General features: G+C 37.3%; 1 protein-coding gene across 1 annotated transcript in view; it reads left to right on the top strand.

Moving 5' to 3' along the window:
- The window catches only part of LOC136866646 (nose resistant to fluoxetine protein 6), a 187,427-nt gene that overhangs the window by 137,113 nt on the left and 34,069 nt on the right, over positions 1 to 16,245 (top strand). The window contains exon 9 of the mRNA XM_067143764.2: positions 10,136 to 10,274. Within this exon, the coding sequence (XP_066999865.2) occupies positions 10,136 to 10,274 (139 nt within the window). The remainder of the gene's footprint in view (positions 1 to 10,135; positions 10,275 to 16,245) is intronic.

Here is a 16,245-nt window from a genome sequence, read left to right as displayed (position 1 = left end):
TTATTTCAATTGTTTAGTTTACGAAATACGATAATAGGTAAAGATATAATGAAGGATGTGAAGCAAGAACTTTTATTAAAAATGGGGTTTGACTTTCAGAATATTGCCTCAAGTATGGTGTGTATTCATAATGGGTTTGTGCAATTTCTTAAAGAAAAAGTTAAACACCCTATTTTACAGTTCCATCGTATGTTACACCAGGAAGCCCCCCTATGTGCGAAAGAATGTATGCAGTCATTTGAAACAGTACTCCCGGTGGTAACTAAAATTGTGAACTTTATACCTACACGTGCTCTAAATAATCGCTTCTTGAAAATGATACATGAAGTGGAATCTCACTGTGGCATACTTATAACATACAATAATGATCGCTGGCTGAGTCGAGGGCAAGTACTCCAGAGGCTTGTCAAGCTCTTGGACGAAATTTGCTTCTTCATGATAGAAAAGCACAAAGAATTCCCAGAACTCATGGATCCTATTTGGCTGTGCGAATGAATGTTTCACCATGATTTTATGGCAGTATACAATGATATGAATAAGGAACTGCAAGGAAAGAGACATACCATAAAACGGGGTAACTTCGGCCACTTTTTCGTATATTTTTAAAAATAAAATTTGAAATATTCGCTCTAATTTTCTGATAAATATAATATAAATTCTGCCATGTTTGTTCTTCATTTTAAAATATGAACATAATTCTAATTGTTATTCAAATAATGAATAATGATTATCGAAAGAGTGGCCGGAGTTACCCCAAGAAACAAAGTTTTCTTTGATGTAGTGTTACTTCGGCCACCGTGAATATTTTTTTTAAACCTGAAAAATGCCCAGTATCAACAATCACAAACAAATTAAAATGATTTATTGTGAAACAGATGTATAGTGATCAAATTCACTTTTTCCCCAAAGAAGAAATTATTTTATTTAGCATAAGCGTACAAGCATTGTATCATCATCATCATCATCAGTTTTCCACTCCAGTTGCCCGGGTGTGGTTTACGAGCACTCTCCACTTCTGTCTGTCCATGTACCACTCTTCTCTCAAGACGACATCCCAGCTGATTCCTCTTGTTCCTATGTCCTCTTTCACTTGGTCCAGCCACCTCTTCCTAGGTCTTCCTACCGGTCGTTTTCCGGCCACGACTGTGTGTAGCCATTGTTATGCTGTCCTTCCATCGTCCATTCGTTTGACATGGCCAAACCATTTCAAACGGGCCCTTGTCACTTTTTCATTCAGGGATGGGTACACACCAGCTTGCTCCCTTATTCTTTCATTCCTTACCCTGTCCCTTTTTGTCTTCTGTACCATAGTTCGTAGGAACTTCATTTCTGCGGCTTGTAGTTTGCTATCCACTTGTTGGGTTGCTGTGCAGGTTTCTAGGCCATATGTTATTATGGGGGTGAAGTATGATTGGAATAGAATCTGCTTTGATCTTAAGGGAACTTGTTCGTTCCAGAGGAGGTTCCGAACTTGATGGTAAAACTGAGCTGATTTTTGAATGCGGTTGTTAATCTCGTGCTGTATTCTGTTATCACTTGAAATGATGCACCCAAGATATTTATATTGGTCTACTGTTTCCAGTTGTGTACCTTCCAGCATTATTTTTCCTTTCTTCTTCTGCATGTTGACAGACATAGTAACAGTTTTCGATTTATTTATTGTTAATCCGTGTGCTTTAAATGTTCATTCCAGGTGTTCAGCCTCTCTTGGACTTCCTTCTCTGTATTTCCCCAAATTACTACATCATCTGCAAATGCAAATGCATTGTTGTCCATATTGTTCTTCTGCTTAATTTCTTTCATGACTTCATCCATGACAGTGATAAAAAGTAATGGTGAAAGGGTACTGCCTTGTTGCACTCCTTTAGTGGTTTGGAACCAATCAGAATTACCGTTTCCTATCTGTACGCAACTGCAGCAGTCTTTGTAAAGCATTTTAACTTTCTGGATAAGCCCTTTGGGTACATTCTTCTTTCTTAAACATTCCCATATAGTCTTCCTTGGAACACTATCAAATGCTTTTTCGAGATCCAAAAACACTAGTGTTAAGTCTTTGCCCTTCTCCCAATGCTTTTCTAACAGTATTCTAAGTGCAAATATGAGATCGGTAGTTGATCGGTGTTCTCTGAATCCATATTGTTCTTCCTGTAGTTGTGGTTCTATTATGTTCCTTAGCTTTTTTTCAAGTATTTTCTCAAATATTTTCAAACCATGAGACAATACGGGTGGAGGAGTTTTCCCCTAGAAGGTTTGATGAGACCCTTGTGTAGGAAATGACACATAAATTCATCAGCTGCTGCCTTGCAGTGAGGTAGGGGACTGCCAAAGGCTAAGGGAGAATACCCCTGACAGAAAATCCCCAGCAGTGTTAGGCTTAGCAAGTCAACTGAAGGGTTATATCGATTGCTTTCAACTACAAAACGAGCCTCGGAACGCAAAGAAAATACCGGATAGACACGTCTTCTCAAACATCTGCAACGTATGATGACCGTAAGGCTGATGTTCAAGTACGATGTTCTGAGAAGTAGCCCAAAAGAAAGAGTCCTAAACACAGAATTGGAACATTAAATATCCTGACCCTGACTGGCAGAAGCGAGGAGCTGATAGATATGATGGAAAGGAGGAACCTCTGTATTCTTGGCCTGAGTGAGGCAAAGTGGAAGGGAAGAGGAACAAAAAAGCTAAGAAAAGGATACAAACTACATTGGAATGGAAATAAAACAGAAGCCAAAAATGGTGTAGGTTTTATATTAAGAGAGGACATTGATGTCATCAGTGAGGTAATATATGTTAATGAAAGAATTATTAAGTTGAACATCTCTCTTAACAAGAGTGTGCTGACAGTAGTCCAGGTGTATGCCCCACAGACTGGCTGTAACGAAGAGGAAAAAGAACAATTCTGAACTGATTTAGAAGAAGCTATAGAAAGAGAGGAAAATATCATAATAATGGGAGATCTAAATGCTCAAGTTGGATCAGACAGGCGTGGATATGAAAATGTACTAGGTCCACATGGTTATGGAGACAGGAACCCAGAAGGAGAAAGTCTTCTAGATCTATGTGTAAGGAATGGCTTGAGAATAAACAACAGTTGGTTTCAGAAGCAGCTAAGTCATAAACTAACAAGCATTGTATGATATTACAAATTACATGTTGCATTGCATAAATATTTGTAATGGTACAAAAGATAATGAATAAAAGGTACAGAAATCATAAAGCCCAATTGTATGGAGAGAAAAAGCGGTTGGAAAAGAAGCAATCTTGTCGACTGTCCACATAACACACTGTCTTCTAAATTAGAAAATATCTGGGCCGTCATCAAGTTCGTAAATGTGTATCGTCCATGTCGACTGACATCCGTCTATTTATCATTGAAAATGGAAACTCTTTCCCCTCCCTGTTGGGATAACCTTCCCGTTTATTGTTATTGTGCCTTTATTAATCTCTTCTAAAGCGTTCTTGAAGTAAACAGGATTGTAATTACAATATCCGCGGCCGCGTAATGTTTTCCTGTACGTTCTTGGCATGGCCGAAGTTACCCTGTATGGCCGAAGTTACCCCACTTTACGGTTCTGCAGATAGATTGTTTGAGATCATAAAATCATTCCAGAGAAAACATCTATTCGTCAGGGATGTTGAAATAAAGAATTTTAAGTACTTTCCTTCACTTAAAGTACAACTTGAACTGATGTCAAATTTCGCAAATCAATAAACTTTCTGAAGTCAAAAAGAGTATTTGTAAGAAGTATGTGGATGTCTCATAAAATTCAAAACAAATAATTTCCGAGAGATTTACCCAATTTCAAGATTTGGAGAAACCATTGCACTTTATTACAAAACTTCATATTGCTCACATGAGTGGTGTTAAGGTCAATTATTCACTGAACATTTAGAAATGGAGTTGAATGAATGTGAAGAACGCAGTACATGGGTGAACAAATTCGTACAACTTGGTGAAACATGGGTGAAAACAGACTGTGCTGTTGATGGTAAATACTCTCTCCAGAAGCCATTAACTTAGTACGTGAACAATGGGACAGCCTCCCACTAAAGTTTTTGGTGATGAAGGAACTGGCTACAGCATTACTTACTTTGTTTGAGTCATCATATGCTTACGAACAGCTATTTTCTACAATGAACGTTATGAAGTCAACAGTTAGAAGCCGTCTTGGTTCAGACGTAAGTGCTACTTGTGTATTATTGAAGAGAAGAAGCTATGAACCTTAATATAAATGACATGGGTACTAAATGCTAGAATGATATTTCACTTAAAGTCCATCAGCAATATTAATATTTTTAATTGTTGTATCTAATAATAATGACAAAGTGTGTTACAATGGGAGCTTATTATATATATTTTTACAAGTAATGTTAGGTATTACCAAATTTACATACTTAAAAATGTATTTTTGATTTTTTGCAAAATGAAAACACAAAACATGCAATTAAATGAATTTAAAAGATATATATTAAATAAATAGGTAAATAAATAAATCACTAAATTAATAAATAACATATTATGAAACATAATTGAGAATTAAGAGAGGAAGTTGGTTGAGGAGTGGGAGGGGGGGGTTGTAGCCATTCCTCAAAAGAAAATAACACGTGGCACAGTAGACTGTTGAGAATAATAAACCAGACTTAAAATGGCACACTAGCTGGAAAAGGTTCGCCATCCCTGTATTAGAGCATAGTACTAATAATAATCCGTCTAAGCATTTAGCTTTGTTGTTAATCTTTGAGTACAGTAGTTCATGCAAATTTCTAACTTGCAATTTGAATTTTGTTTGTGTTTAGTAGTGGCATACGGTACCAGTATTGTAATTAGGATATGTCTGAACGTAGTTTAAAATGATTGTAGTGTACTGTACAGTAGTATACAAGTAATGTCTTATTAGAAATTAGCGTGCTTATTTTATTATTGTAAAATATTTATGTAGTATAGTAGAGGTATCTGTAGAAATTTTCTTACTAAAATTCTGTTGTTGTAATTAGGATAGGCTTAACTGCAGTATAGAATCGTGTAATTCTTGTGTATTCCTTTCGGTATTCAGTAATTAATGTTGTAGGATAAAAATAGAGTACGACTAAGTAGTATTGTAGTGTAGTAGTATATTAATTACCTTATTGTCATGTGATCTTCGAGTACTATCCTACGCAATATTTCTTTCCGCTCATTTTTTATTTTTTTGCACAAAACAAGTTATTTTACTTTCCCTTTTCTATTCATTTTTTCCGTAAAGAATGGCGAAGGAGTGCAAGTGTAGGAACTGTGGGTGTGGCGAGGCATTGAGGGGTATGAGGGAGGAGTGAGAGAGTTTGAGGGAGATAATTAGGATTCTCACAGAAGACAGGAAGGAAGGTAGGCCTCCCTCAAACAATGTACAGGTTACAGCAGGTGTAAAAGAGGGATGGGAAGGAAAGGGAGGAATTGCAGAAGACAGGTGGTTTAATGTTATATGGGGAAGGAGTTTGCAGGCTAAGGGCTCTATTCAGGATCAGAATACAGGACAGGTGTCTGTGAGAAATCTGTACGAGCCACTCCAGCGAGAGCAACAGAGGGAAGATGAGGAACAGGGAACTGTTGCTGAGATGTGTGGAAGTAGGAGGAAGGGAAAAGGTAGGAAAGGGAAATGTAGAGTAGAGGATGGGAAAAGACAGATTGAACAGGGTCATGGTAGGGAGAAATTCTAGGTGTAACGCTCATTTCTAAAGATAATAGGCAGCTTGATATCTTTGGAGTGTGCAGACTGGGAAAGGGTAGGTAGCGCTGACATGGATTCAGAATTATTTGATAAGATAATCAGCTATGTGGGAAACGACATGGAAAGGAACGTGATTGTAGTGGGAGATCTGAATTTGCCACATGTCAATTGGGAAGGAAATGCGAACGACAGGAAGCATGACCTACAAATGGCAAATAAGCTAATATGGGAAGGATAGCTGACTCAGAAAGGGACGGAACAAACTAGAGGGAAAAATATCCTGGACGTGGTGCTGATAAAACCAGATGAGCTCTATAGAGAAACCAAAGTAATAGATAGTATTAGTGGTCATGGAGCTGTTTTTGTCATAGTTAAAAATAAATGTGATAGAAAAGAAGGTTTTAAAAGTAGGACTATTAGGCAGAACCATATGGCAGATAAAGCAGGCATGAGGCAGTTTAAAAAAAGTAATTATGATTGGTGGAAAATGGTAAATAAAAATGTAAACAGACTCTGGGATGGGTTTAAAGCAGTTGTTGAGGAATGTGAAAACAAGTTTGTACCTTTAAAGATGGTAAGGATTAGTAAAGACCCACCTTATTTTAATAGAGAAATAAAGAGACTACGAAGGAGGTACAGACTGGAAAGAAATAGCGTTATACATGGCTGTGAATGTAAGGAGTAATTGAAGGAACTTATTAGGAAATTGAATCTAGCATGGAAGGCAGCTAAGGATAACATGATGGCAAGCATAATTGGCAGTCATACAAATGGAAGGGTATATAAAAGTTCTTTAAGGCAGAAACAGGTTCCAAGAAGGACAATCCAGGAATAGTTAATGAACAAGGAGAGTGTGTATGTGAGGATCGTCAAAAGTCAGTCAGCAGTATGTAAAGATTGTTGGTTACAAGGATAATGTCCAGAGAGAGGAGGAGACTAATGCTAAAGAAGTATTAACATTTTCATATGATAACAATGATATTTACAATAAGATACAAAAGTTGAAAACTAGAAAAGCGGTTGGAATTGATAAGATATCTGGGGATATACTAAAAACAATGGGTTGGTATATAGTGCCATATCTGAAGTTCTTATTTGATTATTGTTTGGTTGAAGGAGCTATACCAAATGAATGGAGAGTTGCTATAGTAGTCCCTGTGCATAAAGAAAAGGGTGATAGAGATAAAGCTGAAAATTACAGGCGAGTCAGTTTGACATGCATTGCATGTAAGCTTTGGGAAGGCATTCTTTCTGATTATATTAGACATGTTTGCAAAATTAATAACTGGTTTGATAGAAGGCAGTTCGGTTTTAGGAAAGGTTATTCCACTAATGTTCAACTTGTAGGATGCCAGCAAGTTATAGCAGATGTCTTGGATTCAGGAGGTCAAATGGACTGTATCACGATTGATCTGTCTAAAGCAGTTGATAGGGTGGATCATGGGAGACTACTGGCAAAAATGAGTGCAATTGGACTAGACAAAAGAGTGACTGAATGGGTGACTATATTTCTAGAAAATAGATCTCAGAGAATTAGAGTAGGTGAAGCTTAATCTGACCCTGTAATAATTGAGAGGGGAATGTCTCAAGGCAATATTATTGGAACTTTATGTTTTCTTATATATATAAATGATATGAGTAAAGGAGTGGAATCAGAGATAAAGCTTTTTGCAGATGATGTTACTCTGTATAGAGTAATAAATAAGTTACAAGATTGTGAGCAACTGCAAAATGACCTCGATAATGTTGTGAGATGGACTGCAGGCAATGGTATGATGATAAACGGTGTTAAAAGTCAGGTTGTGAGTTTCACAAATAGGAAAAGTCCTCTCAGTTTTAATTATTGCGTTGATGGGGTGAAAGTTCCTTTGGGGATCATTGTACTTATCTAGGTGTTAATATAAGGAAAGATCTTCATTGGGGTAATTACATAATTGAGATTGTAAATAAAGGATACAGATCTCTGCACATGGTTATGAGGGTGTTTAGGGGTTGTAGTAAGGATGTAAAGTAGAGGGCATGTAAGTCTCTGGTAAGACCCCAACTAGAGTATGGGTCCAGTGTATGGTATCCTCACCAGGATTACTTGATTCAAGAACTGGAAAAAATTCAAAGAAAAGCAGCTCGATTTGTTCTGGGTGATTTGCGACAAAAGAACTGGGAGAAAGAAGATGAGCTGTTCGACTAAGTGGTATGTAAATACAAAGTATGTTACAAGTGTTATTTTTTAATATCCACCTATTCAATGCAAAGAGATCATTTTTAGAAATTAAATATTATTTTAAAATGTTAAGGGAATTGTTTCACCCATATTAAGGGCATCATCAGCCTCAAACTCAAACCTGTATGGTGAAAAATCAGGATCCTGATTGTTCTTACAAGTCATAAAAAGAGGATATCAATGTAGGTGTTTGTCTAAAGATAAAAAGTATTAGAATGTCCTTGGTTTAAATCATAGTATCAAGCTGCATGTCATAAGTTCACACGATTATACTTTCCGGAGCGTTGAGTCAATGCGCCCAAAAACCTGTTAGGGGTAGATCAATAAACAGTTCAGTCTTTATAATGAAACAGAAATGTGTTTCCTTGAATCTTCTTAAGTGGCTGTTCAGCTGCCTATAGTCTTATTTAACTGGCTGAAGGAGTGAAAGTCGAATGTGTTACGATAAGATAACAGTTGTTGGAGCAAGGAAAACGTATTCGGCTGTCTATAGACGTATTTATCTTGTTTGAAGGAGCGAAAGTCGAAGGTATATTGACATTGATAGAGCTTTCTTGGTGTGAAGTCTGTAACAAGAGGAGAGTGAATGCTTAGGAAAGGTATTTTTCAAGAGAATGTGGGTTTAAAAAAAGAAATACATGGAAAATGAAAGTTGTTTCTAATATCTACAAAATACACAGGTTAATGGTGGACGCAGAATTGTGGTATGACATGTGGCAAGTCAAGGACTGCAGGTGTTGTTTTAGAAATTTGTATTTCCCTGCCCATGACAATGTTCACAGCAGAGAGGAGTTTGAGCATGCTTAGTAGAGTGAAATCTTGGCTTAGATCAACAATGACAAACAATCAACTTAGTGGGCTTTGCATGCTGTCTTTCACCATGAATGATGCAATTACCCACTTCCAAAGAATAATGGTAGGTGCTGAGAACACAGCTTCTAATAGTTGATTTGAAATAACGCTCCTTCACCTCACTGACAAGCAGCATCACAGGGTGGACCACAGTGAAACTAGGGCTGAGGACTAGTACAAAGGTTCAGTCTACATTCCCTACATGGACTCACTGATACAGTCTCTAGAATCATGTTTTGGAGAACAAAACAAGACCATACTGATGCTGTATTCTCTCCATCCTTGTGTTATGAAACATCAAGAAAGGAATAATTTTCGCTTTCCATGAAAGTTGTTTCTAATATCTGCAAAATAGGCAGGTTAATGGTGGATGCAGAATTGTGGTATGACGTGTGGTAAACCAAGGATTGCCGAGTGCGTAGAGGCGCGCAGCTGTGAGCTTGCATCCGGGAGATAGTTGGTTCGAATCCCACTATCGGCAGCCCTGAAAATGGTTTTCCGTGGTTTCCCATTTTCACACCAGGAAAATGCTGGGGCTGTACCTTAATTAAGGCCACGGCCACTTCCTTCCAACTCCTAAGCCTTTCCTATCCCATCGTCGCCATAAGACCTATCTGTGTCGGTGCGACGTAAAGCCCCCTAGCAAAAAAAAAAAAAACCAAGGATTGTAAACCAGATATGAATTTCCTGGAACTTTTAAAGGAAAGTAAGGATTTTTACCCAAGTGTAGGTGTTGTTTTAGAAATTTGTATTTCCCTGCCCGCGACAACGTGCACAGCGGAGAGGAGTTTGAACACCCTTAGTAGGGTGAAATCTTGGCTTAGATCAACAATGACAAACGAACAACTTAGTGGGCTTTGCATGCTGTCTTTCACCATGAATGAGCAGCAGAGGACAAACAGAAGTTTATTAAAATGTTCTCACATAATTTTCTAGAGAAGCTCCTAGAGGAGTGCACTTATCTTACCCAATTCTGATGTGAAAAAAAAATAAATCATTTAAACAATTTTTTTCAGGTTTAAGCGTGGTTTATGTCCATTTATATAAAAATATTTGTCAAGTGATAGATATGTTTTGATTGAATGAATGTATGTGCTGGAAATCGTATTACAAAACTAAGCCTTCATATTTGTAACACAGGTAAATCAGTACAGTTTTTTTTTTATTTGTACATTTTTCTTCTCATTTAAAGTAGACAGAAAATTTGCCTAGCCAATGCTTTTTACCACTACTGTGAAACTAAGTGTGTGAGGAAATAAAATGAACACTACAACGTTTGTCACTTCGTACAAGTGTTTCATTATTCGATATGATTTAATCAAGTTTTTGTTGCTAGCTAATGATTTTCATGTTCCAGGGAAAATAAAAAGAAACTACAAAGTGGCCACCTGTATAGGTCTACTGAAACGCGATTTGCACCCTGGATCATGGGCATTTGGTTAGGGTACATCATGCACCGGATAAAGACCGGCCAGCTGACCATCAAGATGAACAAGGTATGGTTCAAACTTACAGTACAGTCTGACATCATAGCAGGTAAGATGAGTGTAAAACAGGGAAGTTGAATGCCCAAATCAAATTGGACGATTTGAGATCAATCAATCAATCAATCAATCAATCAATCAATCAATCAATCAATCAATCAATCAATCAATCAATCAATCAATCAATCAATCAATCAATCAATCAATCAATCAATCAATCAATCAATCAATCAATCAATCAATCAATCAATCAAATCACCACTGATCTTCACTTAAGGATGCCTTTCAGGAGGCAGATTGCCTATTTACTGAGCTTCTCCCTTGGTAAATTCTTGCAATTCCAGTTTCCTGTTCCTGTAAACTAAAATTTGCCCCAAATTGTTCCCCTGAATTCCAATTTTATCTTCATGATAAGATCTTCCCTACTTTGCAAAACTTCATTCAAGCTCATTCCTTTACTAATATTATTCTACACCATCTCTCCAGTTACAGCTTGGTTGAGCAGATCACCTTCTTATTCCTTATCGTCACCATTTGCTTGAAGAGTACCATTGTTTGGGTTGGTTCCTCAGCCAGCTTCGCTCTTAAATTGGTAGCACTTGTCCATTTATCACGCTGGTCAGGCAACACTGGAGTGCATCACTCCAGGGGTAGCCCTTGAATTATCCGAGAAAATAACATTGTAATCTGTAGTTGGGACTAACATGACCAAACTACCTGTCGCTCGGGTCTGATGCTGGGTATCGGCCAGGTTTTGATTACGCCACATTGAATATGGAAATAGATGCCTTTGGCAGTCGCCCCTGACCTAACAAACACTGTATGATATTTTGCAGTGGTATTTCCTGCACTAAAAGACCATCATTGTATCTAAGTGGGGCTTCTCCACTGAAGTGTTGGACCCCTGTTAGTGAGTTGACTAATTTAATCAATCAATCACTCAATCAATCAGTCACTACTGATCTGCATTTAGGGCAGTCGCCCAGGTGGAGGATTCCCTATCTGTTGTTTTCCTAGCCTTTTCTTAAATGATTGCAAAGAAATTGGAAATTTATTGAACATCTCCCTTGGTAAGTTATTCCAATCCCTAATTCCCCTTCCTATAAATGAATATTTGCCAAATTTGTCCTCTTGAATTCCAACTTTATCTTTATATTGAGATCTTTCCTACTTTTAGAGTCACCACTCAAACTTAGACTGCCCAATGCTTGGCGTTGATGATATAGATATTGATTCCCATAGGGAACCTGAAATATTGGTCCTGAATGAGTAAATTCAAAATTGCAATATAAATGGTTCGTTATTGGACATTCTTGGTTGCCAGCCTTTCACCCCAGTGTGCCAGTGTTGATGTTGTGAGATGGACAGCAGACAATGGCATTATTATAAATGGGATGAAAAGTCAGGTTGAAAGTTTCACCAAAAGGGAAAGTCCTCTCATAAGGGAAGGGCATATACTGGGGAATCATGGACCTTATGTACATTTTGCACTCACTTTAAATGAGCCAAGAATAACAAAATGGCCAAAACATTTCTTTAGAAAATTAACTTATGCGATGTACAGAAAGTGTTAAAGTTGGTATGTTTAAATCGCGCGCTTGGCTATGCTGGACTGTGGTGCATGCCGAGATCACTCATCGAGGGACCGCACCACTGATCTTTTTTGCACTCCATTAGGAGTTGCGTAGCATGTTGCGGAAATGATATAGCAGCATTAAGTGAAAGAATGTAATTCCTGCATTGATTATGGGTCAATAAAGGAAATCTTTTGTTTTGCAATTTGCTGTACGTTGCACAGACACAGATAGGTCTAATGGCGATGATGGGATAGGAAAGGGCTAGGAGCAGGAAGAAAGTGGCCATGGCCTTAATTAAGGTACAGCCCCAGCATTTGCCAGGTGTAAAAATGGGAAACCACGGAAAACCATCTTCAGGGTTGCCGACAGTGGGGTCGAACCCACTATCTCCTGAATACAAGGTCACAGCTGCGTGGCCTCTTGCTTGGTAATAACGGCTATAGAATAAGATTGTTACAGTGAAACGAAAGTTTAATCAGTATAACAAGAGACGTTACACACGAAAGCAAGTTACTGCTTATAGCTTCTTCAGCAATGATCCTTGTGGTAGAAATGTTGAAAGCACAAAGCAGTTCTACACCAACCACACCTAATGAAGTGAGGATAAGGATTTAATATCACATATTCCATAGTTTTCTTCCAATGCAAAATTAACTTTGCCTATTATGATTATTATTATACAAACAACCATTTGTCCCATACAATGACTGTAAGCGTATGTCAGCGTGGCCTCAAATCAGCTGTTCGATAGTGCGAGTTGCAGGTAAGGTATGGAGTAGTGGCCTGCATAGCCGAGCGTGCTAATTCTAACATATGAACTTTAACGCTTTCTGTATGTCACGTAAGTTAATATCTGAAAGAAATATTTTGGCTATTGTGTTATCCTTTGCTCATTTAACATGAGTGCAAAATTTACATAAGATCCGTGTTTCCCCAGTACGTGCCCTTTCCTCGACAATTTTAATTACTATGTTGATGGGGTGAAAGTACCTCACGGGGATCACTATGTACTTAGGTGTTAATCTAAGGAAAGATCTTCATTGGGGTAATCACGTTAATGAAGTTTGAAATAAGGGCTACAGATCTCTTCACATGGTTATAAGAGTAATTAGGACTTGTTTTACGACTGTAAAGGAGAGGGCACATACTTCTCTCGTAAGACCCCATTACAGTACAGTATGGTTCCAGTGTATGGGACCCACACCTGAATTACTTGATACGAGTACTGGAAAAGATCCGTGGAAAGCAGCACTATTTGTTCTGGTTGATTTCTGATAAAAGAATAGTGTTATGAAAATGTTACAAGGTTTTGGCTGGGAAGACTTGGGACTAAGGAGTCGAGCTACTCAACGGAGCAGGATGTTCTGAGCTACCAGTGGAGAGATGGCATGGAACGGCATTAACAGATGAATATACTTGAGTAGAGCTTTTAAAGTTAGGAAATATCATAATATGAAAATCAAGTAGGAATTCAAGAGGACAAATTGGGGCAAATATTCATTTATAGGAAGAGGAATTAGGGAGATGTATGATAAATTTCTGAATTCTTTGAAATCATTTAAGAAAACTCGAGGTAAACAACTGATACAAAATCTGCCACTTGGGCTTCTGTCCTAAATGCAGATCAATGATTGATTGATTGATTGATTGATTGATTGATTGATTGATTGATTGATTGATTGATTGATTGACTTACATAAATATAAACACATTTCTTTATGTACTTTGAAATATATTCTCATACATTGAAATTATAGTGAATTTGATACACTCTGCAATGCAATCTCAGTTTTATAGTTTAATTGTACACATCTAGCATGGGAAAGCAGTTGTATAAATGAAGCATGTGCATGAGGGGGTGGTTCATAACGGTGAAATTAAGTTGGTTCACTTTGAAATACTCATCCAGATGAAAAACAGCCTGTTAGACCCCTTTCTCGTTTGTAAACTTGACCTTCTAGATGGAGTGGCACCTTTCCCCTTTATCACAGAGAACCTCTGCTGCTGCTCATCACTTTGTCCAGATGTTATTTATCCTTTTGATAATGTCTGTTTTGTCTTGTTTTACTGATCGAAGATACCAGAAGGCATTACATTCCCTATGTGTCTGCTGGCAATGTATAGAAAAGTATAAATTAAGCATATTCTTTATTACATAATTTGTTTTTGTCTATCAACAATGTAGATCCATCAGATTCCCGTAACATGTTGGAAAAGATATGATTGCCATCTAGTTCCAAGGTACATCCACAAGACTAAACATTTTCAATGTTTCTGATTTATGCGACATGTAGTCTGCAGCGCATCAACGGCAAATTCACCAAGGCTGCAAGTCAGTGATCTTCTGTGCCTTGGTGAGTTTGTCACGCTTGGTGTCGTGCATTATTTGCTGGTTAGACACAAAGGAAAATGGTCTTATCCTTCCTTCCACTACAATACCCTAGCATTGCTACTAAATTTACTTATGAAGTATTCTCCTATAACTGTTTTATAGAAAGCCTTTTAAACTGTTCCTTAGGATCATGTACATTTAGTGAGATAAGGTCAATTCTGAATGGCAGACCAACTTCTGAATAAAAAGACTCAAAGATTAAATCACACAGAGGTTTTAACCCTACACAGGCGGAAGCATTTTATGTCTGTATTCAAATGGAAAATTGGCAAATTAAAACTCATCTAGAATTATCGAACACTAGCTGTAAACATGCAGATGTACATAATATTAATAAATTACCTTGAATATTGTATGTACTCCATCGCAGATGTCCATAGGATATTATCAAATTTCTTCATGACAGCATGTTAGCGCAATAAAAAATGGTTTCACAAATAAGTTTTACGCCAATCAAAGGCCTTATATCGGATAGTGTTGGATAATATGACCAGTGTTGGATTCTACATCTTCTAGTTAGAGATGTTGCCTATTGTTTCCATTTATTTCCCTGAATTACTCTTTCCTGATGAATTATGTCAAAATTTTGGTATAAAAAATAGTGAAAAGTGCTCTGTAGGCTTGGTTGCCATGTCAAAACATGAATGTAAAATTGGTCCTTGATTAATGTTACCTATCAGAATGATACTTGAAGGTCCTGGTTCCAAGTTACTCACATCAGTGCTTTTGAAAGCTATTTCATTCCCCGGGGCACTCGAGTCGCTCTTGCAGTGAGAAAACTCACTACTTAAATTTCGTCTTCGGACTCTTCAAATGGAAAATTGCTTTCATCTACATCCATAGAGTCCAAAATTGAAGCAATCCTATTGCTCACTGACTATCTTCTTATTAACTGTGTCACAAAATAGCTTATATAAATTGCAGAAAGCCGGTCTCAAAACTCTCGACTGAACGTGATATCCTCTCACAGATTGTAAAAAGCTAGTAGGAAGATAACACAACTCTATTCAAGGATTATCCCTCCAGCCAGATCTATAAGTGTAGTTTATTGCCATCTGTTGAGATTTTTTATTACTATGTGTGCTGGTGACACTGGATCTCTGACCATTTAATATATTAAATTCCACCCTCTATGAATGAATTCATCATGGTACACAGAATCACCGTAACTGTGAGGTAGTGAAAAATTATCAAGACTTTTTTCAGGCTGTGTTTAATTTTTCAAACAAAAAGAATAATAATGTCTGGACAAAGACAGTATCAAAAATATGGATAGTTTCCTTGTTCTACGCATGCATCATGTAAATTCTTAAAAACATCGACGGAAGATGGATGAGTTGAATTGAGGTAAATGTCAGAGAGGGTTTCAGTTAGGACAGTTTGTTCCATGCCAACGACTTGGTCTTATGGCAGACTTCTTCAAATAAGTACTTTCAGGTATTTTTTCCCACATTCTTATGATTCCCTTTTCTCTTTGTTTAATTCTTCATATTGGATATTTTATTTTCCATGTAGATCGCTCGAAAGAACACCCAGGAAATTCCCATGTTCAGCCAGATCTATAAGTGTCGTTTACTGCTATCTGTTGAGATTTTTTATTACTACGTGTGCAGGTGACACTGGATTTCTGACCATTTAATATGTTAAATTCCACCCTCTAAGAATTAATTCATCATGGTACACAGAATCACCGTAACCGTGCGGTAGTGAAAAATTATCAAGACTTTTTTCAGGGTGTGTTTAATTTTTCAAACAAAAAAATAATAATGCCTGGTCAAAGACAGTATAAAAAATATGGATAGTTTCCTTATTCTACGCATGCGTCATGAAAATTCTTAAAAACATCGATGGAAGATCAATGAGTTGAGTTGAGTACAAAATATTAGGATCATTCCGTATTGACGGTTTTACAAAGGTAAAGTTTACACTTTTTACTTATTAGCCCAAGTTTCTCACACAACCTCATTTTTTTCGCATTACAGATTGGAATTTCATTGACGGTTTCCACTTGGTC

The sequence above is a fragment of the Anabrus simplex genome, chromosome 3, assembly GCF_040414725.1.
Source record: "Anabrus simplex isolate iqAnaSimp1 chromosome 3, ASM4041472v1, whole genome shotgun sequence".
NCBI lineage: Eukaryota > Metazoa > Arthropoda > Insecta > Orthoptera > Tettigoniidae > Anabrus > Anabrus simplex.
Note: the sequence above shows the minus strand (reverse complement) of the source record. Positions and strands in the feature narration are given on the sequence as shown.